Source organism: Petaurus breviceps, unplaced genomic scaffold (genome assembly GCF_028583685.1).
Source record: "Petaurus breviceps papuanus isolate PSGF00001 unplaced genomic scaffold, PetGlider_PUasm1.0 90847, whole genome shotgun sequence".
NCBI classification, from domain to species: domain Eukaryota; kingdom Metazoa; phylum Chordata; class Mammalia; order Diprotodontia; family Petauridae; genus Petaurus; species Petaurus breviceps.
This window is the reverse complement of record NW_027187360.1, coordinates 20,738,795-20,765,903: the sequence shown is the minus strand read 5'-3', so window position 1 is coordinate 20,765,903 and position 27,109 is coordinate 20,738,795. Positions and strand designations below refer to the sequence as shown.

The following is a 27,109-nucleotide window of genomic DNA, read 5'->3' as shown; positions in this document are numbered from 1 at the left end:
TATGTCAGAGATCATGGGATCCTGACAAGATGACACAGATGGGCTCACATGTGCTCCCAAAGTCACTTATTCATTCAATCAGTTCTAGAATGATTTGTAATCCCTGCACATTCTCCTATGAAGACCCCTGGAGGATCAGAACTGTGCTGATTAGATTGCTACTTCAGCCAGGGCTTCATCACTATAATCTCTAAAAGCCAGAACCTATCTGTGGAGATCAGCATTAGGACCCAGAATGTCTTAATCTCATTATCTGGACACATGCTGGTAGTGGCCTGTTTCCCAATAACACAGGCAATCCCATGAAGCTGGATTTCCCAATGTTTGGGAAAATGTGTTATGAACCCCCAGGGTAATTTAATATATCCCCTTATACTATACTTTTAGATCTATTCATTGTTGTTCAGTGGTGTCTGACTCCATTTGGGGTTTTCTTGGCCAAGGTACTAAAGTGGTTTTCCATTTCCTTCTCCAGCTCATTTTACAGATGGGAAAACTGAGGCAAACAGGGTTAAGAGACTTGCCCAAGGTCACACAGCTAGCAAATGTCTGAGGTGAGATTTGAATTCCAAAAGAGGAGTCTTCCTGACTCCAGGTCTGGCACCACCTAGCTACATAGATTTCTTCATTAAGTATTTACAATAACTAGAATGATAACTTTTGCCTGAAAAAAGTGCTAAATTAAAATTTATATTATGTAATTGTAAAATTCATACCTATAATTATGAAAACTAATAAAACTGATTATAAAATAACAATATTCTATGTGGGTCATTCTATAGGAATTAAAATCCAACAAGACTTCATATGCTTACCTCATCTGCACACTTCCATACATAAACTAACCTTTGTAAGGAAAGAATCCCTTCAGATCCTAATTTCTTCTCTTCTGTTACCAGCATACCAGCTACACATTCACAGAAACACTGCTGAGTGTGTGTAAGGCTGGAGGGATAAAGGAGGAAGAGGAGGAAGGAAGAAAGGAAAGGAATAAGCATGTGTGTAGTGTCTACTATATGCCAGGCATTGTGCTAAGCACTTTCAAAACAGCATCTCGTTTTATCCTCACAACAGCCCTGGGAGGTGGGTGCTATTATTACCCTCATTTTACAGTGGAGGCAATTCAGGCAAAAAGGCTACATTACTTGCCATTTCCTTCTTCAGTCCATTTTAAAGATGAGGAACTGAGGCAAATAAAGGTTAAATGCCTTGCCTAGGGTCACAAAGTTAGTGAGTGTCTGAGGCTAAATTTGAACTCAGATATTCCTGAGTCCAGCTCCATTTCTCTATACACCAAGCCATCTAGCTGAATGATTCACCAGGGCTGCCAACCAGTTTATCTGAAAAATCACCAGCAACATAAGCAAAGGATAAGTTTTAAGTCAGAGAATCACTTTAATACTGCAATGAGTAGCAAAAGTTTGTTTTCTGTAGAACATTTGTGATGGTCCATGATGGTTCCAAGATGATTTATAATGCACATGCCCAGCAATCATGGCTTTTGTACAGTCTAACATTTATGCTGTAAAAACACAAACATTATTAATCTGATCATGTGATAACATAATTAATGAGGAACAATTACAGGCGAACAAAGGGCAACAAGGGAACTACTCTGGTGCAGTGTTCAGAAATGAGGATATGGAATTTTCAGGTGTGGAGCCAAGCTGGCAGAGTAGAAAAAGCACTCAGTTTAGCTCTCCCAACATCCCCCTCCAAACGACTTTAAAATAATACGTCACATCAAATTCTGGAGTGGCAGAGCCAACAAAAGGTCAGAGTGAGACATTCTTCCAGTGAAAGACAGCATAGGAAGTTGGAAAGAGAGATCTGTGACATGGGAGAGGAGGCTGGTCCAGAGCTCATGTGGATGAAACACCAGTGGTGAGACTAGGAGGTGCCAACAGACACAGCACCAGCTTTAGGAGTTTTCAAGCTAAGTAAGGTAAAGTAAGGGGACCTGGCAACTGGTCAGAAGGAGATCACAAGGGGACCCCTGTACTAGCACTATACATGGGACCAAATGCTGTTTGGCAGCACCATTGCCTACACCTACTTCTGTGTCATAGTTCAGAGGCAGAGAGGAGCACTTTTGGTAAAGAAAGAGTTGCCCCTGAGGGGCAACTTTCTGGAAACTCCATTGCCTTCTCATTACTCATTACTTCTGTAGGTAGAGTAGGGAGAAGCACTTTCAGTCACAATGAAGTGAAAAACCCGAGGGGCAGCATCACTTCCAGCCCTAAGGGTCAGGGACCCCAAGGAAGTATTGGTTCTGGTTGCAAAGGATCAGGCACCCTTCCTGGGTAAGGACTAGAATGTTGACCAAGAGAGAAGTAAGCACACCTCTGCTCATATCACACCACCTTGGAAGCACCTGAAAAGACCCAAACTCCCAACTAACTCTGAAAACATCAGTACAAAAAAGGCTGAAGCTTAAGACAGTGCCCTTCCCTGCCCCAAACTGGAAAGTGAGCCCAAACTTTAACACAAAGTTCCCAATAAAGTAATAGGGTAGAAAAATGAGCAGACAATGGCCAAAAAAAGAAAAAGAACATGATCGTGAAAAGTTATTGTGGTGACAGGGAAGATCAAGACATAGACAAACTCAGGAAAAGAAAATAAAGTCAAAACAAACAAAACCTCAAAGAAAAATGCTAATTCGACACAGAACTAATAGGAATTCCTAGAAGACCAAAAAAAAATCAAAATCAAATCAGAATGGTAGAGGGAAAACTAGGTAAAGAAATGAAAACAAAGGAAGGAAATTATAAAAGACAACTTACAGCTTAGTAATAGAGGCACCAAAAAAATACTGGAGAAAGTAGCACCTTAAGAGGCAAAATTAGACAGATGGAAAAAGAAGTACAAAAGCTCACTGATGAAAATAATTCCTTAAAAGTTAGAATTGAGCAAGTGGAAACTAATGATTCCATGACTTATCATCAGGAAACAATAAAACAAAGTCAAAAAGAAAGAAAACAAAAAGAAGAAAATGTGAAATATCTCGTAAGAAAAATAACTCCTGAAAAATAGATTGGAGAGATAATTTAAGAATTATTGGATTCTGTGAAAGTCATGATAAAAAAAAAGAGGCTAGACACCATATTTCAAGAAATTGTCAAGGAAAACTGCTCAAATATCCTTTAACCAGAGAGTAAAACAGAAATATAAAGAACCTACAAATTACTATCTGAAAGAGATCCCAAACTTCAACTCTTGGTCACATTATAGCCAAATTCCAAAACTCCTAGGTCAAAGAACCTAGTAGAACATACTTCAAGAAGCCAGAAAGAAACCATTCTAAATATCATGTAGCCACAGTCAGGATCACACAAGATTTAGCAGCCACCACATAAAGGAGTGTAGGGCTTGGAATATGATATTCTGGAAAGCAAAAGAGCTACAATTACAACCAAGAATAACCTACCCAGCAAAACCAAGTATAACTCCTTCCACCCCAGTAAGAGCTATAAAAATATTCTACCCTTTCTCTCTTTCAGGCCTACTTCTCTTAGAACAGATCTAGTGCTAGTTCTTCCTTGGATTTCAGCAATGGAGGAAGGAGATTTTTCTAGTCCCTTGTAGCAGCAAGCACCCCAACATCCCCAAGGTGGCTGCCAACACAGGCTTTTAGATCTGCTTTTCTAAAGGAAAGCAACTCAAAATGGATTGACAATCTTGCTTTAATCAATCAAACATATCATTTACCTAGTTCAGGGGAAAAAGGTCAGCACCCCGAACTTCAGAGTATACAGACAGAAACATTTCAAGCAGACAAGCCTCAAAATGTCCAACCATTACATCTATACCAAATCACAGTTACCAGAGAGGGAAGCACCAACATCTGGGTTTTTCAAAGCTGGGGGGCTCTCAATGGCTGCCCAGAGTCTTGTCTGGTCAAATCACACAACACTTCTCAAAGTGAGCCCCAAAACAAAGTCTCACAACAGGGTTTATATAACCTTCTCCTGGCTCAGAGAATGTAACAACCCTCTTGACCCCACTGCCCAATCACAAAGGATCTCCTGAAAAATAAGCCTCCCACCACAGGCTCCAGGTGCACTTAACCTAGGGGCAGGGAAGATCTTAAAAATTTACATTCCTATAACATCCCCCTACCCCTAGCATCTATAATAGTTAAAACTCAAGTATAGAGGACTGTAGAACATGTATTTGTCTAGAAGATGAGCTTGAAACTTGATCTCAAATATCTGACTATCTATTCTGTTTCCTATTTCTTTTCCTAAGTCCAGGTCACCAAGCAATGATCCTAAGAGATAGATGTTTCCAAACTTAGTGACAGTAATCTTGTAAGTTCAAGAGTTCCAGACTTGGTCCCCACTGCCCAATAGGAGATGCTTCCTATAACTACACCACTCTTTAGGGGAGAAGATGACTACCTGCAGGGATAAAAAAAAAAAAAAATACATGCCTGATTGTCAGGAAGACCTGGCTTTTGTAAGTTGCTCAGACAGTAAAGTTTTGAGATGAATGTGAAATATTTGTTTAGTAGTCCAACAAAGTTACCCTTACCTCCCAGGAGAGCAAGATAGATACGATCAGAGGCAGGGCTAAGATAGAGGCTTAAAAGGAGGAAAACTCCCTGCCCTCCCCCCATGACCATCTCAAATACCTATAAAAATGACTCTAAACAAACTTTAGGGCTACAGAACCCACAAAGTGACACAGAGAAACAAATCTCCAGCTGAAGACAGCCCAGCAGGCAGACAGGAAGGGTTCATTGCAGCATGCTGGGAGCCAAGCCCAGCCCTGCCTGAGCCCCTGGTTTTAGCCTCAGGGCAGCCTGACCAGCCTTGGCTAGAGGGAGAGTAGATCACCAACAGCTGTGTCAGTTTCCAGAATTATCAACCCATAAATGTCAAAGACAAAGTGAGAGGTCAGTGTAGACTTTGGGAACAGGGAGTCCAGGAGTTCGGTCCAGACTCTGCCCTCAGAGGGAGAAGCGGCTGAGGTGTGGTGGCCACCACCACATGGCTAATTCAGAGCTCCTGGCCTGCAGATTGTAAGGGGACCAAGAAACCATTCTGAGGGGTAATCGCTCTTGCTTTAACCTGCTTGGATCTAGATTGCTGTCTTGGGTGGAGGTCCTGGGGTATGTGACCAGGTGCCAGAGCATGTGAAGGCTTCAGAGAGGGCAGCCAACTAATAGCTCCAGCAACTGCAAAAACCCCAGTGATTTGGGACAAAGCTCTCCTCTCTGGAAGCAGAGTTCTACTGTGGCAAAAAGCTCAAAAGTCAGTGATTGAATGGCAACATGAGCAAGCAAAGGAAGCAAAGCAAGCACAGCAATCAGACTTTGGATTCCTTTTTGGGGGACAAAAAGGATCAAAGCATGGAACAGGAGGAAGACAGCAAAGTCAGAACTCCTGCACCAAAAGCTTTCAAGAAAAATACAAGTTGGTTACAGGCCTAGAGGAGCTTAAGAAGGATTTTGAAAACCAAATAAGAGAAGTGGAGGAAAAATTGGGAAGAGAAATGAGAATGATGCAAGAAAATCATGAAAGAGAGTCAACAACCTGACTGGAGAAAATAGTGCCTTAAAAATAGACTAAATCAAATGGCAAAAGAGGCACAAAAAGGCAATGAGGAGAAGAATGCTTTTAAAAGCTGAATTTGCCTGATGGAAAAAGAATCTCAAAAATTCACTGAAGAGAATCATTCCTTCAGAATTAGAGTGGAACAAATGGAAGATAGTGACTTTGTGAGAAATCAAGATACTACTAAACAGATCCAAACAAATGGAAAAAATAGAAGGCAATATGAAATATCTCATTGAAAAAACCACTGACCTGGAAAATAGATCCAGGAGAGATAATTTAAACATTATTGGACTACCTGAAAGCCATGATCAAAAAAAAAACCTAGAAATCATCCTTCAAGAAATTCTCAAGGAAAATTGCCCTGATGTTTTAGAACCAGAGGGCAAAATAGAGGTTGAAAGAATCCACTGATCACCTCTTGAAAAAACCCCAAAAAGAAAACTCCTAGGAATATTATAGCCAGATTCCAGAATTCCCAGATCAAGGAGAAATATTACAAGCAGCCAAGAAGAAACAATTTGAATATTGTGGAAACACAATCAGGATAACACATGATTTGGCAGCTTCTACACTGAGGGATTGAAGGGCTTGGAATATGATATTCTGGAGGTCAAAGGGGCTGGGATTAAAACCAAGAATCACCTACCCACCAAACTGAGTATCATGTTTCAGGGGAAAATATGGTCATTCAATGAAATAAAGGACTTTCAAGCATTCTTGATGAAAAAAACTAGAGTTGAATAGAGAATTTGACATTCAGATACAAGAAGCAAGAAAAGCATGAGAAGGTAAACAGGGAAAAGAAATCATAAGGAACTTATCAAAGTTGAACTATTAACATTCCCACATGGAAAAACGATAATTGTAACTTATGAAACTTTTCTCAGTATGAGAATAGTTGAAGAGAATAGAAATATATATATATATGTATGTATACATACATATATATGTCTACATAGGAGGATACATGGGCATATGAATACATATATGAGTATATGTAAATATGTGTACAGGTATACATAGAGAGCACAGGACCAATTGAATAGGAAGGGATGATACTTAAAAGGTGAAATTGAGAGGTGAGAGAGGAATATAAGTAGAGGAGATGGGGAGAGACAGAATGGGGTAAATTATCTTATATAAAAGAAGTAAGGGAAATGGAGGGGAAGAACAGGAAGACAGAAGGGAATGGGTCAATCTTACTCTCATTGAATTTGGCTTAGGGAGGGAATGACATACACCCTAAATAGGGTATCTCACCCTACAGGAGAGTAGGGGGGAAGGAGATGAGAGGGGGGATGATGGAGGGGAGGGCTGGTTGGGGGGGAGGGAAGTTAGAAGCACACACTTTTGAAAAGGACAGGGTAAAAGTAGAGAATAGAACAAGTTGGGGACAGGATAGGATGGAGTGAAATATAGTCAGTCTTTCACAATATATCCACTATGGAAATGTTTTTCATAGCTACACGTGTACAACCTATATTGAACTGCCTATCTTCCCAGTAAGGGTGGGTGATGAGGGAGGAAGGGAAAGAATCTAGAATTCAAAGTTTTAAAAGCAAATGTTTAAAATATACATATATATATGTTTTTACATGCAACTGGGAAATAATATATACAGGCACTAGGGTATAGAGATCCATCTTGTCCCACTGGAAAGTCGGAGGGGGATGGAGGAGGATATAGGAAAGAGCAGACTGGGGGAGGGGGTATACAGTGGGATCACTGTTTTGGGGTAGTGGGTAGGCAAAAGACAGGAAGAAAATTTGTAACTCAAAATCTTGTGGAAATGAATGATGTAAACTAAAAATAAACATAAAAATTTAATATAAAAAGATAGATATGATTAATTATGGTTTCATGTTTTTAAGTATTTTTAATGAACACTTATGAGTTTTGTGTGTGTGTGTTTTAGGCATTTTTTGTGACAGAAGAAATAAATACTTGTCCTGTACTTGATATCTTCTTTATACAATAAATTTCTTTTATGGGCAAGATCCTGTTAATTTTTTATGGCAAGACCATATCTAAGTTGGATTTTTAGAGATTTTCCCTTGTATTCTGCTATGAGAAGGAGATATCATAAACTGGAGATCTCCAAAAAAAAACTTGATCCTATTTCTCTGTTGCCAGACCATTTCCAGAATAAATCTTGGTCTGCTTTAGCCCAGAATTATGGCCCCTGGTGGGAAGCAGCTTCCATGAGTAATGATTCACATCTTAGAGGCTCTTCTGGGATATGGAGGAAAGGGGGAAGAACTGATTCCTGTCAGTCCCAAGTGCTTAATTAGCTTTGGGACTGACCCACACATTTTTAGAATTTATCAAAGTCTGATTTTTTTTTTAATCTACCTAAATAGAAGTGAGTTTGGACCTCCATTTGAAATACCCTATTGTTTTTTCATGGATCCATTGGAAAAATTATAAGTGCCCTACATATTCCAGGGATCTACCCAAAACATTTTTTGTCCAGAACTCCATTTGGATTGCCTTATGCATTGGCAGGCAATCAGTGGGAAAATGAGTTTCCCACCCCTGCCCTATATACTGGAATTCCCCATGGCAGAAATTTTCACCCTGGACAGTTTGATTTCTAATCTAAGAGAGGGTGAGTAGAGTCTTATTATAGCTGTTATAGCTTACTATGGAAGAAGGTGCCCCCTCAAGATTCCATTCCCATGAACTCAGTACCAAGCCAAAGGAAAACATGAGGTCCAATCAGGATGTTCTTCATCACCTCAGTAAAGTGAAACACCTGTCCCTCAGCAAGAGTCCAGTGCTTGTGCCCATCCACAGGGAGCCAGAGTACATGCTCCATGGGATCATTCCTTTTACATCTTCACAGCCTTACTTCTCAATTACTCCCAAATTCTCTAAATGGAGATTCACCTAAGTATGCAACCACAACCTTTTACTCATCCATGCCCTCAAATCGCCTAAGAATGCTTGCCCAAATCACACCCTCAGTTGTTCACAAGACACATTGATTCATACCAGCTGACACAGCACTGACTCAGACTCCCTTGGCTTTCATACAGTTATTCGAAACAAAGACTAACATCTTGTCACACTCAGACTCCATTCTACATTCTATAATAAATACCCAGGAGCCAGCTGCCAGTTACCTACTCTACATACTAGCACCAAGAGAACATCTTGATGCTCCTGTATAGCCCAAAGGTGAGAGTAATAAATTATTGCTATAGGCTAATCTTTCCATCTATGTATATAGCTATCTAATTTTCAAGTCAGGCATTCTCGGTCTTAACATAGCAAATATGAGGTTGCACTGCATAGGCAGGAAAAGGTATCCACTAGAATAAAGTGACCCAAGGAGACAAATATTTCAAAATCTCTAGCTAACAGATTAATGAAACTAATATGTAGCCATTCTGACTCCAAGATGAAACCTCCACATTTCCTATCCCACTTACATTAGGATGAACCAACCTGAGAAGTTTTCACTCTATCCAAAGAAAGTTAAGGTCCAAACTCTACCATCTCTCAAACCTTCAGTAAATGAGTTTCCTTAGAAATGGCAGTGCAATCACTCTCAACACAAGGTACTACTACCACCCTCCTCAAGAAAGAGGTATACCTCATTGGTATACAATATACTCTGGCACTAAGATCAAATGAAATAATGTGTACAAAACACTTAGCAAACCTTAAACTGCTACCTAAATGTCAGTTATCATCATTATTATTAAGGTCAGTCTCCAGATGTCAGATGACAAGAAAACAAACACCCTAGAGAATGGAGGGTCTCAGATCCACAGCTTTCCACTTCACATTTATCACTGTGCTAGTAAGATTTAGAGGTGGCCAAGGAACAGGGTTGAGGGGGGCAAGTGTATCCTGAAAGACACAGTGTTCTTCATTGGCATGATAGAAGGCAGAGCCATTATTAGGATTGAATAACCAAGGCTTTTCCCAGGGCACTAAAATTTAAAGGGTTCAAAAATATTTATTAATAAGATAAATAAGCTGCAAATAAATAAATGCAAATAATATAAATAATTATAAAATAATTATTTTTAAAAATTTTATAATTTCACATTTTGTTACATGTATAAATAAATTGACTATTATGTTTATCCTCACAACAGCATAGAAACTAATAAGCAAGAATAATTAGACAAAATGTAAACGGAAAGAACAACATAAAATAGTTGAAAATTAATGTTGCCAGATTACAAAGAACAATCTTGCCACAAAGAAGAGATATGGGAAGACACCTCCCCCAAATTTCTTGCAGAGGTGAGGGGAGAAGTCTAAAGGTATGGAACATTGTGTATATTGTCTGTAACTGGGGTTCAAGGCTAGGTATTTGCATAAGACTATCCTCATTGGTGGATAAAATGATCACTCAATGTTTTGTACCTGTCTGAAAAGCAAATATGGCAGGAGCTTGGGAGAGGAGGGTTCTCTCTCTGTCTTTTGACTTTGAGAGAGAACACACTGATCCAAGCCCTCTTCAGGGAAAGGCCCCTGGAAGGAGAAAAAAATTGGGGAAGAAACTCACATATAGAGTTATCCCTTCCACATCATGACCTTTCCCATTGCAGTTTCAATATATTATAAGTCAGCATAAGAAAATAAATGAGAATTTTGGGGAGTTTTGCAAAAGCCACAGACAACACAGAAAAAGTTTAGAAACTCAGAAATGCATAAAATATGTGTATAGTATTATATAATATCAACACCCTTTAACTTTTAATACCATAATAATTCAGACTTCTTCTCTAGGACAAATGGTGGGCCAAAAATTTTACGAGGATTTTCCAGATCACGGGGTGCCCCACCCCCAACCCCCACTATGTGGAAGGGATGACTTTAGAGAAGCCAACATTTATCTCCATGCTATTTCCAGCGTTCCCTGCTAGAGACTTTGGGAAATTTCTGTTTGGGTGAGATTGGAAGTTCTTTTCCTTGGCTAAACTGAGATATCTTGCTCCCAATAGAAGAGTTCATTCATTTTGTGCAAATTTGGTATATTCCAATCTGTATAACTTCTATGATTTCTGCTTGCTATTGGAAAAATTGCTTGGGAAAATGGGTTTAGTCTCTATTCACTAATTGCAACGCACTAATAGCAATTGGTGAGAAGAGAATCAAACACTTGGATACAGTTTGGGTCGCTCCTTCAGTTAAAAAAAGATAGTGATTAAGAAAGCATTTTCCCTAGATTAGCAACATGTGCACAGGGGTTGGGAAGGCGAGAGGTATAATTCTGCTCCAGTATCCACTCTTTGAGGAGAACAAGCAGTCCACTTTATGGCCTCAATCCTTTGCTTCCATGCAGGCAGGAATAAAAGTAAAGAAGGGTGTAAAGAAGGGTGAGTGAGATTCCAAACATTCATACCTCCCTGTGAGCCAAATTTAGGCAAACCTAATTGTAGACAAAATTTATATAGACTCATACAACCTACATAGGAAAAACTTTATGTGTCAGATTTTTAAAATATTTTAATTGCTTTTTGTTATTTTTTTCCTCTTCCTCTTTTTCATTTTTCTTCTTAAATTCTTTGTTATATGGAATATATAGGAGGGGAAAAGGGAGGAAATATAGGGGGAAATTGAGACAGTAATAACCAAAAATGTGAGTAAAAATGTATTTTTAAAAAGAATAATTAGTTAAATTAGGGAGTTAACAGATAAAGCATTTCTTCACTACTGCCAAATAACAAGTGAATTCCTCCCTGATCGGTGGCCTACCCTGCAGCAGCCTCAAGGCATGTCAGGGTCTCCCCAAAATAGGGACTGATATCCTGGAGTCTCTGACTTCTCTTTATGGAGTCATACCCTTACCACTAGTCCCATGGTTTATTTGAGGACATGTTTAATGTTGTTTGCCCCAGACCTATTTTGTAATGATTGTTCCAAGCATGAAAATTGCTATTTGAGGCTCTGGGGAGAGACAATTCTCATCTATCACCTTTCCTTAAACTGCAGTCTCACTTCAGGGGGTCTTTTAGAGATGTATTAGATTCAGAAGAACAGAAAGAAAGTTAAAGGACAATCCTAGAAGGTGCAAATAATATAGGTGTAATGGGGTCAATTACCATGTGAAGAGGCTTGGGGTGGGGAGCTACTTCCAGAAAGATGATATGAAGTAAAAGTGCCCTAATCCTCAATTTGGAACATGCCCAGACATTCTTTCTATAACTGGTTCTGGTCATCTAGCCATATGATGAGGAGGAAGACTGTTGATTTGCATTATAGTCAGAACTAGGGTACAGTCAAAAGGTACTGATAGGACAAAACTAGAGGATCCTTATTCCTACCTGCCTGTGTTGGAATGAGGAGGCTAAGCAAGTCTTTGGTGGGGAAAGTCCTCAGGCCTTTGTGACCCTATTATCATTTCTGTCTCTGTTGGATATATTCTCCCACCCCAGCCCAAGGAAACTGGAGATGGCTATGACCTTGTGACCTTCAATGGTCAGCAGAACAAGCCACCCAAAGTCCAAGAGCTGGAGTCCGTGCCAGGATTTTCCAGAAATCAGCTCTGTTAGGCAGTAGCAGAGATTCAACCTCATCCAACCATAAGCTCTGCCACATTTTGCCACTAATTGCCTGAGCCCTCTCTCCCTGAGGCCTAAGGTAGCGTGGGGAAACTATACCCACAGGTACCGATGAGAAAATGTTTATAAATTTGACTCTTGCTATATCTTGTGCTATATATAGTACATAGAACTATATGTAGTAAATACCCCTTTGTAAAAGCTAATTGATGTTAATTGGTTAAATGAAACCAGGAGCTAATTACTGATGATTATCAGTGGAGGAGAGTATATGGGAATGGAGGTTTGAGCTGATGGTATTAGAGAAAGACTCCTCCAATGTCTAGAAGCCACGCCAACTTTCCTAAGGGAAGATGAAGCTGGCCTTGCTATGGAAGAATGAATTCAGAGTACTGCTACACAAACAAATATCCAAAGTGAATAAAGAATGAGGAACATCAGCCTGAAACATAAAACCCTTCCAGCCACCAAGGAGCTGTATTTGAGAATTCTGTGCTGAGAACAACCCAGCATGAATACAAGAGAGAAAAGAGATGCTGTTCAGGCTGTCTGCGGCTTTCTCTTTCTCCTTTGGGGTCAGAGCAAGCATTTGGTTTGCTTGGCCACAGATCAAACTCATTCACTGCAGAAGCCAGTTTTTAAACAAAACCCTGCACAAGTGCCCTCCACACTCCAGGGACCTCAGCCAAAAGCACTCAAAGCAGAAGGACAAATGCCCTCATCAAACACAAGAACAGCATTTCTTCTGACTCTGCCAAAGGCCTGAGGCCATTATGCCAACTAGCTGTACAGCAGGCTCCAACTCTAATCAATGTTCCCAACCAGAGAGTAAAATTCTTTGTGCACTGAAGGAAGATTTTTGATTGTACCTGATATATTTCTTAGAGGCATGGTATTAGCAATAGGTACTAGAATGGAGGAATATAGGCGGAAATATGTACTAGAGATCAATTCCAACAGTTCCATAAGTGTCTGGGTTAGAAAGGAGAGAGCGATTAGATGGGATCAGTGTAAAAGACTGGTGTTACTGAGCAAGATGTCAGACTGGCTGATCTTTGGTAACATTCATGGTGTAGTGTCTGGAGAGCATGGGAATGAATGAGCCAGGTCAGGTTCTGCAGAGTGGTACGCTACCTCATCCTTTTAACTGGTCAGATATTCCAGGTTCCACTCTGCTCGATCCACATAGCTCTAGCTGAAGACTTTCTTGCTGAGAGAAGTTGTTTCGATCTCCTCTTGATTTGTTTGGGTTCCCCAAGTTTCTGGGGGTGGGAGGTCCTACAGTTGAGGTCTATATTCCAGACAAAGGTCCAGAGGTCTTGATTCTAGACAAAGTGTATATCATTCTCAGAGTCTAACCCAGTCACTATGAGGTTGCATTTACTATGTAGGTAAGAAGAGGTCTCTTCAAGACCAGGGGTTCTTAACTCCAAATAGAATTTATTTATTAAACTCCTACTATAGGTGAGGCAGAGAACTAAGCACTTTACAAATATTTTCTCATTTGGCCTCAAATCAACCCTGGGAGTTGTTTAGATTTCAGGAAGTCTGTAAACTCGCATGAGAAAAAAATATTTCATATAATTGCCTTCCTTAGTAATCCAATGTATTTTATTTTATCTATTTAAAAACATTATTCTGAGAAGAGGTCCATAAACTTTAGCAGATTGTCTACTGTCCATGACACAAAAATGATTTAAGAACCCCTGGCCTAGACTCAAGTGACCTGAGGAGCTGAAAAAAAAAAAGGGGATCTGCATGATGTTGGCATGTGTCTAAGACTCAATCCACAGCAGGCACATCTGACCTCTGTGATTGGGCTTAATCACACAATCTCTTGAAAATCAAGTGCTCAACAACAGACTCAGAGAATGCCAGAATTGGAAGAGGGGGCCAGGGATAATTGAAGAGAGATCATCTCTCTCCAAAAGTCAATAGCTGGAGTTAAACAGAACAGACAGAGGAGAACACAAAACACCCGTCAGAGATCATCTAGCCCAATCCCCTCATTTCATACTTGAGGAAACTGAGGCCCTTAAAGAAGGATTTGCCTAATGTCACCTAGCAAGTTCTTAGGAGGTATGGGAGAAGGACTAGAATGATTGTTTTTAACCTGGGGTCTGTGAACTTATTTTAAAAAATATATTCTGATAATTATATTTCAACATAATTGGTTTCCTTCTATGCATTTTATTTTGTGAATTTTAAAACATCATTCTGAGTCTATAACTGGGTCTACAATACCAAAAAATAAAGGGTTAAGAAACTATGAATTAGAACCTAGGTCACCTGACTAAAGGACCATGTAGAGATGAATTGTCCTATATTAGATTGTCTTAAACAATGGTCCCCTCAAGATTCTCCCCACAACTGCTAAACTGATTTCCCAAAGTGCAGGTCTTACAATATCACTGCCCTCTAAGGTTGCCTATTGAACAAACTCTGGCAGCTCCCTATTCAATCTAGGAGCAAATACAAGGTCTTTCATTTGACATTTAAAGTCCATCACAACTTAGTCCCAACCTACTTTTCTGGTCTTATTGGCACATTCTTCTCTTTCACACAAAAACCACAATCCAACCAAACAGGCTTTCTTCCTGTTTTTCATATGAAGCAATCTGATCCCTACCTCTGGGCCTTTGTATTGGTGGTCCACCATGCCTGGAATTCACTCTCTCCTCATCTCTGCTTTTTTTAGAATCCTTTGCTAGTTTTCTTGAACTCACTGCTTGAGTGATGTCTTCTACATCAAATGCTCTGTTGCTGGTGTCCTTCCTCCCTTCAAATTAACTTATATCTACTCATAACATGTTTTGTATATTCCTACACATGTACATGTTGTCCTTGCTGGTTAGATTGTATGTTCCTTGAGGATAAGGACTTTTCCACTTCTGTCCTTGTATTCCCAGCACCTGGCATATATTAGATGCTTAATATGTGAGGTTGTCCAGTGATAAAATGGATAGAGTACTGGAGTTGGGGTCAAGAAGACCTGAGTTTAAATTTAGCCCCAGACATTTACTAGCTGTGTGTCCCTAGGCAAGTCATTTAAACCTGCCTGCCTCAGTTTTCCTCATCTCTAAAGGAAATAATAATAGCACTTATCTCCCAGGGCTATTGTGAGGATAAAATGAGTTATCTGTAAAGCACTTTGCAAATGTTACAGCACTGTATAAATGCTAGATATCATTATTAACAAATATTTGTAGATGGATTGATCCCAGAAAACTGGGCACATATTATGTGTGTGTCTATATGTGTGCATATACTAGTATGTCTGTATTGACAGCCCATACCTGTGTACAAATAATTATCATGGATCCCAGGCCCTGCCTATTCTTTATCTAAATTAATTGGGGAGGGGGAGGACTCAGATCAAGAAGGAGTAGGGAAAAGTAGGGAGCAGCTTATCCCTTCACACATTCATGCCATGCAAGGACAATTCTGGTCATTCACAGTCAATGCTGATCTGTATTTCAACCTGAGGGATGAGGTGGTTTATGAGATACCAAATGCTAACCTTGCTATTATTCTTTCTAACCAAAAAAAGCTCAGAAATGGAAATACAGTCAACTCTCAATTATCCATTAGTAGCTTGGCCTACTGGCCAAGTGTTGCCTGGCCTAAACCCCAATCAGATCCCTTCCCATCCCTTCCCCAAACCATTAGTGTTCCTGACCAGCACATAGTTATAAATTAGTATGCTACAGAAAATAGGCATTCCAAATCCAATTACAAATGAGTTTTTAATTTCTCACTCTTTGGAATTATCTGTGCCAACACCTCTGGCCATGAATACAGATAAATAGGATAATCAAGAACTCAGAGAACAGGAAAAAAAATAGATGGACAGCAAGAAAATACTCAGGTGGGGATGGTGAGATGGAAAGAGTGATAGAGACCTGGGCCCAGCCCCAGCTTTGTTATGACCAAGATGCATGAATTTAGGCAATTCACATACTCTAACTAAGCTTCAGTTTCCTCATCTGTAAAATGGAAGGAGCTTTATGGTCCCTTCCAGTATTTGTAGTCTATGGTTTCAAAACCACAGAATATATTAAAACAGTTGCTTTCCACGCCCTCTCAGGCCCAATCATGTTTGTCTCTTGATAATCTGAGATCTAGACCCTGAAGTCTGCTGGACCACAACAAGCAGGAGACGTGAGAAGAACAGGGAAGTCAGGACAACTGCAAGAAGGTTCCCTTTACTTGCTAGAAATAAGCCATTTAAGAACTTGGAAGCAGGATGTTATATACTAATAATTGCACTGGAACCTAGAGATACTTCTAGAGACACTACTGGCCACTCAACATAGCCTTGGAGTAAGGTCCCCCTATTACTTCCAAAAGAAAAACCAGTGGGGATAAGAGTCCAAAGCAACTCACCTTATGATGAAAGAAAGTAATGGGTATGATGGACTCAGAGTCGAAGGTGTGGATTCTGGTGCCAGTTTTCTCTCTAAATTAGCTGTATGAAGGGGACATATGATTATATAACTTTAAATATATATTTAAATTTTTATTATATATGTATATATTCCCTTCATCTTCATATAGTCAATTTAGAATATCTCTCTCTATATATATATATGTGTGTGTGTGTGAATATACTCCCTTCCTCTTCATAGAGCCAGTTTGTAGATATATATTTCAATATATCAAATATCTTGAGTGAACACGTTTGTGCTTTCTTATTCACAGTCTTCTATATATGCATATATGTGTATATGTATGTATACATATATACACATGCATGCATATATATGGTGTAATATCACTGAAAGGCTGTGTTGAGTAGCAGCAGTGTCTTTGGGCAGTTCCTCTAGGCTCTGGTGCAATTACCATACAACCCTGAGCTTCCAAGTATGTGTGTGTGCCCATGCACGTATATGTCTGTATATGTATATTTTCACAAAGCACCTACTACATGCCAGGCACTTTACAAATAATCTCTCATTTGATCCTCACAACAAGGTGTTCAAATTTGAACTCAGGTCTTCCTGGCTCGGAGCTCTATCCACTGAGCCACCTAGTTTCCCTTGTTGGTGTGACTTTGGTCAAGTCACTTATCTTTGGAACTCAGTGTCCTCCTCTGCCCTTAAGATGAAGGGATGAGAGCAAGGTGATCTCTAGCATTCTATAAGTGAAAACTCTTACGTGGTTAATTCTGATACAGTTCAACATCAGCATCAGTATCACTGTTGAATAATTTATTCATAACAATAGTAATGAAGACGGCAATATAAAGAGTGTGTGGTAGTTCCTTTGTCTTGTAAACATGAAGAAGTGCTAGGTTCCTTCCCCTTCACAAGGTCAGCTCCCGCTTCAGAGCAGCAGCCCGGACTCCCCGAGCCCAGTGTGGGAGAAGCAAAGAAAGGAGGCTGGAGTTCAAACCCGCTCCTTGCCCCGGCCCTCAACAACAAAGGGCTATCCCACCTGCAGCCTACAAAGTGAGCGAAAGCCCCCATCTCTCCCAAGAGCACAGCATCAGCCACGACTCCGGTGTCCGCACCCCTCCCCAGGCCTGAATTCAAACACACTAGCGGGAGGCTGAGGGCGTCTTGGCGCCCTCCCAACCCGCCTTGCCACTTGGCCGCTCATCTATCCCCGCGGGGGGGACGGGCGGGCAGCCCAGCCGCTCCCTCAAGACCCATTCTCAATAGCCTCTAGGACCCAGAGGAGCATTCCCTGGAGAAAGGCTTGACCCGCCCCCCGATCCAGCATAACCAATAGAATGCCCCAAAAGATCCTCTTATTTGCATGCCCACGCGCCGTGGCCAATGGAAGATGGGCGTGCGCGTTCCCGACCCGGCCACTCTGGCCGGCTGGGGCCGCTGCGGCTCATTTAGAGAATGGCTGCGGCCGCGGCGGGTGGCTCTTCTTCAGCCTCCTCAGCCTCCGCCGCCGCCACCGGCACCGGCTCGTCCTCCAAGCCTCCACCGACCCCGCCAACCCCCAGGGAGCACCCAGCGCCCCGCCACCCGCCGCAGTTGAGGAAGCGGGGGGACTCCAGGCGCCGACAGGCCGCCCTCTTCTTTCTCAACAACATTTCGTTGGATGGCCGGCCCCCCAGCCTCTTCCCTGGAGGCGAAAAGCCCCCGCCTCAGATTCAAGATGAGAGCGCAGCCGGGCAGGGGGCGGCGGCCGGAGAATCCCCCGCCGGGCACCCGCTTCCTCCCTCCGCCGTCGGGCCGTCCCGTCCCGGGGCCCCCAACGGGCCTCCCCCAGCCCCGGCCCTGCTCTTGCAGCTGCCCAAGGACAGTCCCCTGCCGTCGGCCCGCGGCGAAGCCGAGCTCCCGGGCGCTCGAGGCAGCGTCTTCCTGCCCCAGCTGCTGCTGCTCGGGGGTCAACTGGGCTCTCCCGCCCCGCTCACCGCGTCCCCCTCCGCCGCCGCCGCCGGGGCCGCCGCCGCCGCGGGCATGTCCGGGCTGGGGGGCAAGGGTGGCCCCCCAACCCCGCAGGGGCTCCTCAGCCCCACGCAGACCAGCGCTGGCTTCACCTTGGAGGTCCAGCGGCAAAGGTGAGAGTCCTTCGGGCAGGTGGGGGCGGGGAGCGTCCCTGCGGAGGGGCCGGGGTGGGGGGCGCTGGGAGGATGCTGTGAGAGGTGGGAGCACGGTTGAACCCCACTTCGGGGTCTCTTTGCTCTCCTGGATGCTGCTGCTGAGTTCTACACCCTTCGGGCCGAGCAGCTCTCTCCCCCACAACTCCTTCCAAAGACTCCTTCCAGCATCTAACTTACTTACCTTTCTTTATGGTTTCCCTTCCGTCTCAGGAAACACACATGACAGTGTGTAGATTACTTTTTTTTTTTTTTTGCAGCGTATCCAGGCTTCTGCTTTTGCTTTTGCTTTTTCCCCCTTCCCAGTTTATGCTTTCCCCTCAAGAACAAGTGTTGGGCCATTGCTCCAGTGCCGATGCCTTACCTGCCCTCCTTCATTTCCTGACAGCATCTTCTGACCCTTTTATCAGCGGGGGAAGATGCTTAGGCATATCTCACGTAGAAAAACTGTAGTGTTTGCAAATAGGGTCTTGTTGCTGAGATTTGTTTTTAGGTTCTTTAAAAGCAGACCAACCATGAACATTTTTTTATGAATTGTTTTGATGACCTTGATGGCTATTTTGTCTTTAGAAAATAGCTTATATTTGAAGTAGTGCTTACTTGGAGATATGAAAAGTTCTACTTAACAGTTCTTTTCCCAAGCAATGAACATTAATCCAAACCCCACTTGGATTATCAGCCAGGACTCCCCAAAGATGCTTCCTTGAAAGCAAATTCATTTCAGATTTTTTAAGAGAGCCTTCAGAAGCCTATCTTGTAAATTATAATTCATGTTAAATTCCTAAATTTATATTAAATAGAAAAATCTTAGTTTTTTAAACAGATAGATATAAGTATTTACATGTTTTACCAGAAAATTATTACATGTGTGCATTTTTAGTTCTAGAGGAAAATAAACTGAGTTGAACTGACTCTTCACCCTAAGTGAAACTATATATTTCAGAAGACGATTTTGGTATAGCTATGTATAGCTAGTTCTACCCAATGAGTTATTTAGGAAGAGTCTTATAAAGGCTGTCATTTGATGCTTTATAACAGTGAAGAAATCTCTATGTCAAACAGACTAACAAGCATTATAGTGCCTACACTGTGCCAGGCAGGCACTGTGCTAAGTACTGGGGATACAAAGGAAAACAAAAGAAAAAGGCCCTGCCCTCAAGGAACCCCAGTCTAAGGGTGCAGATAATTAAGTACAAACAAAATATATACCATACATGATAAATTAGAGAAAGTCTCAGAGGGAAGGCACTAAGATTTAGAAGGACTAGAAAAAGCCTTGCAGAAGATGGGGCTTGAGCTTTGAATCTGGCATTAGTAAAATAATTGATCCTTTTTACAACAACATTTTCTAAATGTTAGTGATTTTCTTTGAAGGGGCTAAGGAGTGGAGGGGAGAGGAGAGAGAGAGAGTGAGTGTTCTCTAGCTAATGAATGATTATAAGACACTGGATTTATAAGTCACTCAGGGCTGAGTCTGATGCTGTTGTTTTGTGGTTTGTTTGTTTTTTAAACAAAACTAGCAGAAAAGCCTCTTTTGATGGTAAAATTTTAAGTTTCTTAACCAAAATGAAACAATACAAGTTAGTCCAAAGTATAATTATAGCTACCTAGTGATTTTCCTGGGCCTGTCAAAAACATCTGGCATAAAACTGCTTGTTCCGTTGATCTTATTAGATTTCAGATCTTCTGATGTGGTCTAGGAAAGTAATCTCCAGAAAACAGATCTATTCTAGCCATAATAACATGAGTCTTAAGAAAGTTGAGTTTTAATGTTGTCGTGTGTTTAAAACACTATATTTGTCAAGTCATATGTATAAAATCTTTGCTACCCTTTGTGGCTAGTATAAACACTGCATTAGCAGAGTATGAAGAAGAAAGAAACTATTTTTACATCGTGCTTAATAACCTGTGTTTTTAAGTTCATTTTTGCATTATACAAGATTATTTGATCTCCGTAGTAAAATGATGCTTTGTGTATAGAAAAACTATGGGCAATTATGTGTAGACTTACAATTGCAGTCAATTTGCAATGTGTTCTGAAAGGCTATTTATTAAGTCATTTATTCTGAGGGTACTAGAGAAATTCAAAGACAAGATAATCACAGCCTAATTTGCTTATTATACATTTGGATTTTTTTAAATATGATTTTCTCAAAGTATGGCTCATACTGATACTACTTTAGAGGTTCACATAGTAACTACCATTCCTCAAAGTTCTCTCCCTAGTTGTTTTTAGGATATAAAAATAGCAAGAGTAGTGAAGTTACTCTTAAAGTAAGCTAGGCAGTGGATATAACTTTTATTAATTTGATGCTTGACTTTTGATCTGGAATTGATCATTGTAGTTATGCCATTGAATAAGTGAATGAATCATCTGAGTTCTTATTCTTCTAAATAAAAATTTTATCTCCTAGATAAAGATTTCATTTTTATTATGACAAGAGGCTTTAAAAATAAAAATCTGAATTTTTATAGGTTTCTTCACTTTCTTTGTAACAAGGATTTTTAGATTTTTTTCTTTTTTTGTGTTTGTCTTTGAATTTGATGTTTTGACATACTTCTTTGGAAGATGAGCTGAGTTTTGAAGGATACTAGAAACTCTAGAAGGTAAAGTCTATGAGGAGTGTGTTACAAAGGTGGAGAGCCTGTTCAAAGGCATAGAGACAGGAGATGGAGTGTTGTGTGAAGAACTGCAAGAAAGTATTTGGTTGAATTATTGAGAGTGTAAAGGAAGAGTAATGTATAAAGCTGAAAAGGTAGGTTAGAACCAGGTTGCGAAGGGCTTTAAAAGCCAAAGGAGTTTGTCATTTTTTACTCAAGAAATAGGCACTGGAATTTGAGAAGCAGAGTGATGTAGCCAGACTTGTGCTTTAGGAAAATCACTTTGGCCCCTTTGTAGAGGTTTTGGAGAAGGGAAAGACTTGAGGCAGAAAGACCATTAGGAGGCTCTTGTAATACTCTAATCAAGAGGTGATTGAAAGCCTGAATCATAATGGTGGCCATGTTAATAGAGAGAAGGGGATTGATTCAAGAGCTGTCATGAAGGTAGAATAGAGGAAGGTTGGCAACTGATTGGATGTTTGGGGTAAGGAAGAATAAAGAGCTTGAAGATGACTCAAGTTTTGAGCCTGTGTCACTGCAAAGATGTTAATGCCTTCAACAAAAACAGTGAAGAGAGGAATGTTTATGGAGAAAGATAATAAGTTGTGTTTTGCACCTGTTAACTTTGAGGTGCTTAGAGCACATCCATCCAGCTGGAAATGTCCAGCTAGAAACTGGTGGTGCAGGATCATAGGATCATTTATCTGGAGTTGGAAAGGACTTCAGAGACCAATTCCCTGATTTTACAGATGAGAAAACTAAGGCCCAGGGAAGCCAAGTGACTTGCCAAAGGTCATAAAGTACTAAGTGTTAAAGGTAGGTTTTGAACCCAGGTTTTCTGACTCTAGAGCCAGTGCTCTTTCAACTTCCATAATCCAGGAGAGAGGACCAGATTAGATGTTTAGATCTGGGAGTCATCTGCACAGAGATGCTGATTAAATTCATGGGAACTGATGAGGTCACTGAAAGAATATAAAAAGAGAAGAGGAACCAGGACAGAGCTTTGGGGTACACCCACCCAGTAAAAGGTCAGGATGTGGAACATTATCCGTCTTAGAAGACTGACATGGAGGGAAAACCAAGAGAAATTAGTGTCATTAAAAAACAGAGATGAGAGGGTGGTCAGCAGTGTGAAATATTGTATAGAGCTCAAGGAGGATAAGGGATGAGAAACAACCACCAGATCAAGCACTTAAGAAATCATTGGCAACTTGAGAGCAGTCTCATTCGATTGAAGTCAGAAGCTACAGTGCAAAGGGTTGAAAAATGGAGGAAATGGCAGCAAAGAGAGACAAAAGCTTTTTTCAGATAATGTGGTTGTAAAAGAGAGAGGGGCCTTAATAGTCATCAGGTTCTTCCCCCTCATTTTTTACACATGAGGAAACGGAGGCCTAGCCTAGAGAGGTCAAATGACTTTCTTAGAATCATGCTGCTAATAAGTGTCTAAGACAGAATTTGATCCTAGGTCTTCCTGACTGTAGGTCTAGCACTTTCTCCACTACTCTACGTAGCTGCACACAAGAGAGGTGATATAGCGGGAGAAGATGGTAGGGCCAGGTTTGGGCTTTTAAAGAATAGAGGAAACTTGGGTGTCTTTGTAGGCAGTAGGACAAGTAGATAGAGATTGAAGATAAGAATCTTGGAGGTAGGTGAGAAGGGAATAATTATAGGGGCAGTCTGCCAAAGGGAAAATGAGAGAATGAAATTAAATTCGCATATTACTAGGGATTGCCTTCACAAGAATAAGACCCACCTTTTCATCAGAGATTAGAATAAAAGAGGAATGAATGGGGGAATGGTGACAAGTGATTTTTCTAGGTAGAGATGAGAAGAGAATGATCTCTTAATCAAGTCTATTGACTTTTATCCTGGATATCATTTTACCCTCATCAGTTAAGATTTGCAAAGTTTTATTGAGCAAAATTGAATTATTGTTTTTTTAAGTGAAACATTTTTCTTGCCTTAAGAATCTTCTCTATAGACAATCATTGGAATTATCTCCCAGATTGTAAATTCAAAGAGGAGAGAAACCTTAGTCCCACCACTTCATTTTACTCATGAAGAAACCAAGGCCCAGGGAAGTGAAGTGACTTGCCTGAGACAGGTGGGAAGTTCCAGAGACAGGATCTGAACCCAAGTCCCTGGCTCTGGAGCTAGTACTTTTTCTACTGTATCATTCTATTGTTCTCTAAGACTTTGGTATTAGAGCATTCACGTACACACACACACACACAATACATGTATACATATATACATACCTATATTATATGTTATTATTTAGAGGTTCCTTCCTACTAAACTTCTTAAATGTCCACATTGAATGAAGGAAGCATATATCTTAGGTGGCCCACAGAAGTTCTCTGACTGGACTTCATCCAGTGTCCATAATGTTGCTAAATGATTTGTGTAGGATGCATGACTGGTTATAAAAGAACTTTAGAAAAGGCAAGTTTAATATTGATAAAATATAATTTTGGTGTAATAAATTCTATAACATTCTATGAAAGTCTTTGTGCTTTTCATATACAATCTAAACATTCAAGTACTAATATATATTTTCAACAAAGTTTCATAACTACAATGTCCAAAGAGAAAGCAAAATGTTGCTACTTCTGTCATTAAAATTCTTTGCTGAATGAAGAGCACTGTATGCGACTGACACTGTTTCATAGGTGTGCCTTTATAATTCAGTTCTTTTTTTTTCAGAATCACATAATGTAGACAAAGTATGTATATTTGTAAAATCTGTCTGTGTTCCCATTTCTCTTGGTCATGTCTTTTTCCCGGAAATACGATGTGTTGGGTTCTTATGGCTATAAAAGATATATTCTGTTCCTAATTCTAAATTGTTAGAAAGAAGAGTATATTCAACTTTAACTTAAATGAAATAGTTCTTAGCCATTTAAATCAATTTTAAATACAGTCAGTTCTCTATAGATAAAAGATCTGCTGCAGCCAGGAGGAACCAAGGATTTTAACAACCCAAAAATAACTTAAACAAGTATTTAGCTTTGAAATGCATATTTACAATTTTTTATATGAATGAGAAGCAACATGGCTTAGTGGATAAAGAACCTATCTTGAGCTAGGAAGATCTAGATTGAAGTCCTTTCCCACTCTAAGACATATTGGCTCTGCTTCAGGCAACTCTAAAATCTTAATTTGCAGAACATTTGATGGTCTTCTTTGGCCTGAATACTTAGGGGGGAAAATTAAGAAATAGATTTAAAAAAAAACTTTGAAGGAAAGAATTGGAAGGGTGAATAAAAAGAAGGTGGTGAATAATGAAATGGACTCCCTGAAAACTAAAATAGACCACACAGAAATCAGTTGTTCCATGAAACAGAAATATCAGGACAAAATCAAAAGATTTTTAAAAATAGAAGAAAATGTAAGGTATCTGATATCAAAAAGAATCACCTGGAAAATAAGTCAAGGAGAGAGAATTTAAGAATCATTAAGATCTCTAAAAATGATGATTTTTTTTAAAGCCTGGGCACTAGATTTCAAGAAACCACCTGAAAAATTATCCATAAAACTAAGGAACAAGGTGAAACTAGAATCCTCTGAAAAGAACCCTAAAAGGAAAAGTTCCAGAAATGTCAGAGCAAAAGTTCAGAGCTCCTACATCAAAGAAAATAAAATTATGACAAGCCTCCTGAAAGAAGCAGTTCAGGGACAAGGAACTAGAGTCAGGATCACACAGACCTGACATTTCTATTCTAAATTGGGGAAGATCTTAAAATACAAAAGACCAAAGAAAGGGACTTACAACCAAGACTACTTCACCTTTCAGAACCAAGTGTACAACTGTGGAGAAAGGAGATTGGGCAGTGGTGTGCAGTATGGATAGATTTTTTTTTAATTGTTATTTATTTTTTGGAGGAGCCATTGGGGTTAAGTGACTTGCCCAAGGTCACACAGCTAGTACGTGTTAAGTGTCTGAGGCTGGATTTGAACTTAGATACTCTTGACTCGAGGGCTGGTGCTCTATTCACTGCACCGCCTAGCCACCCTTGTATGGATAGATTTTTAATGGAATAGAAGACTTTCAAGTATTTCTGTGGAAAAGACTGGAGTTGAATAGAGGCTGTGAAATATAAGCAGAAGAGTACAGAGTAACCTAAAAAGGAATGGACTATTAGAAGAAGCTTTACAATGATGCGGTGCTAACAGTCTCACAAGGGAGAAGAAACAAGTGACCTTCAGAACCTTAATGTCGTCAAAGTGTGTTGAGGGAGTTAAAAAAAAAAGCAGAAATCCTGAGGGTGGATTCGTTCTGTTCTGAGGTTTTATAGAAGGAAGGGTAAAAGTAATACATTAGTATAGAAATGAGAAATGAACTTGCTATTTCTAATATTTGTAGTATATGAGAAGAAGAGCATACTTCCTCAGTGAAGGAAGCTGCAGAAGTAGACATAAGATGAACCGCTTATCTGAAACTGACAAAGGAGGGTTGAACACAGAGTTGGAGAAATACTTCATACTCAACAGGGAAACAAGCAGAGACAAGGAGTTAAGAGGGAAGATAATATCAGGGAGGGCATAATTGAAATCAAAAGAAACTTCCTGATCCAGAAAGGAAGATTAGTGGGGGGAAGGGAAAAAAGAAAAGCAAAGAACTAGGATCAGACACGTTGAACAATGTTGATGGAGCTATGAAACTGTCAGGTCATTCTGGAAAGCAGTTTGGAACCATGCCCAAAAAGTTACTAAACTGTGCATACTCACTGACCCAACAATATTAATACTAGGCCTATAGCCCAAAGAGATCAAAGAAAGAACCAAAAAAGTCTCATTTATAGCAATTCTTTCTTGTGGCATCAAAGAACCAGAAACTGAAGAGCTACCAATTAGGGGATGACTGAACAAATTATGATATATGAATGTAATGAAATCCTATTGTGCTATGTAAAATAACTGAGATAGTTTCAGAGAAACCTGGGAGGACTTGTATAAACTAATGAAGAATGAAGTAAGCAGAATAACTCCATCAGGTTATACAATAATAATATTTTAAAGCCAAATGACTTTGAAAGATGGAAGAATTCTGTTCATTGCAATCATCATCCATGATTCCAGGAAACTGATGATTATGCATGCTACCCACCATCTGACAGAGAGGTAATATATTCAGGGTGCAGAAAGAGGCTTTTTTTCTTTGGCGGGGGGAATAATGTTTTTAAATCAAAATGACATTTCATGATATTTAAGGATGAAACTAAAAGGAGTATAACAGATAGATGAAATTTGGAAGAGATTTACAAAACAATGTTTTCACTGTCAGAGAGGAGCCATCACACCTGGCTCTATATCACAATCCTGAATGTGTTTAAAGATGAGGGAGAAATAACACTAAAGAGAACAAGATGGAGAAAGCAGCAAGTTTAGGCCAATTGTACCTAGAGATGCTGGAGGTGACACAGTTGTAAAGACAAAGTTGTGAATCTTTGTTAAAGAATTGATTCATGGGTTGTCTGAAGGAAGGAGATACCAAAAATGTGGGGAGGATTATTAATTAAAATTAAATTAAATTTTATTAATTTAATTAAATTAAAATTAAAAAAAATAAAAAAATTAAAATAAATTAAAAAGTCAACTAAGAAAGCACCAAAAACTACTGACCTACATACTTGCCCTTTCTATCGACATAAAATTTTTGAGAATGGTATACACAATGATGGGTATCTTTGAAGGCTCTTGCAAGTGATACTCCATGGTAGACCATATCTTTTCTGTCACACAGTTGACTAAAAGATGTAGGGAATACAAGATCCCATTGACAATTTTTTCTTAATTTTAAAAAATTGATAGCTTCCAGCAGGAAACTATAAAGCAGGCACTATATCAAACCTCTCTTACAA

The 27,109-nt window shown here is 40.0% G+C and overlaps 1 protein-coding gene across 2 annotated transcripts in view; it reads left to right on the top strand.

The window, feature by feature from the left end:
* The first annotated feature begins 17,934 nt into the window (after positions 1–17,934).
* Positions 17,935–27,109, top strand: part of CABLES2 (Cdk5 and Abl enzyme substrate 2) — a 42,387-nt gene continuing 33,212 nt past the window's right edge. For both annotated transcript variants that reach the window (XM_069072547.1, XM_069072546.1), the window contains exon 1: positions 17,935–18,605. In XM_069072547.1, the coding sequence (XP_068928648.1) occupies positions 17,938–18,605 (668 nt within the window). In that variant the 5' untranslated portion in view covers positions 17,935–17,937. The remainder of the gene's footprint in view (positions 18,606–27,109) is intronic.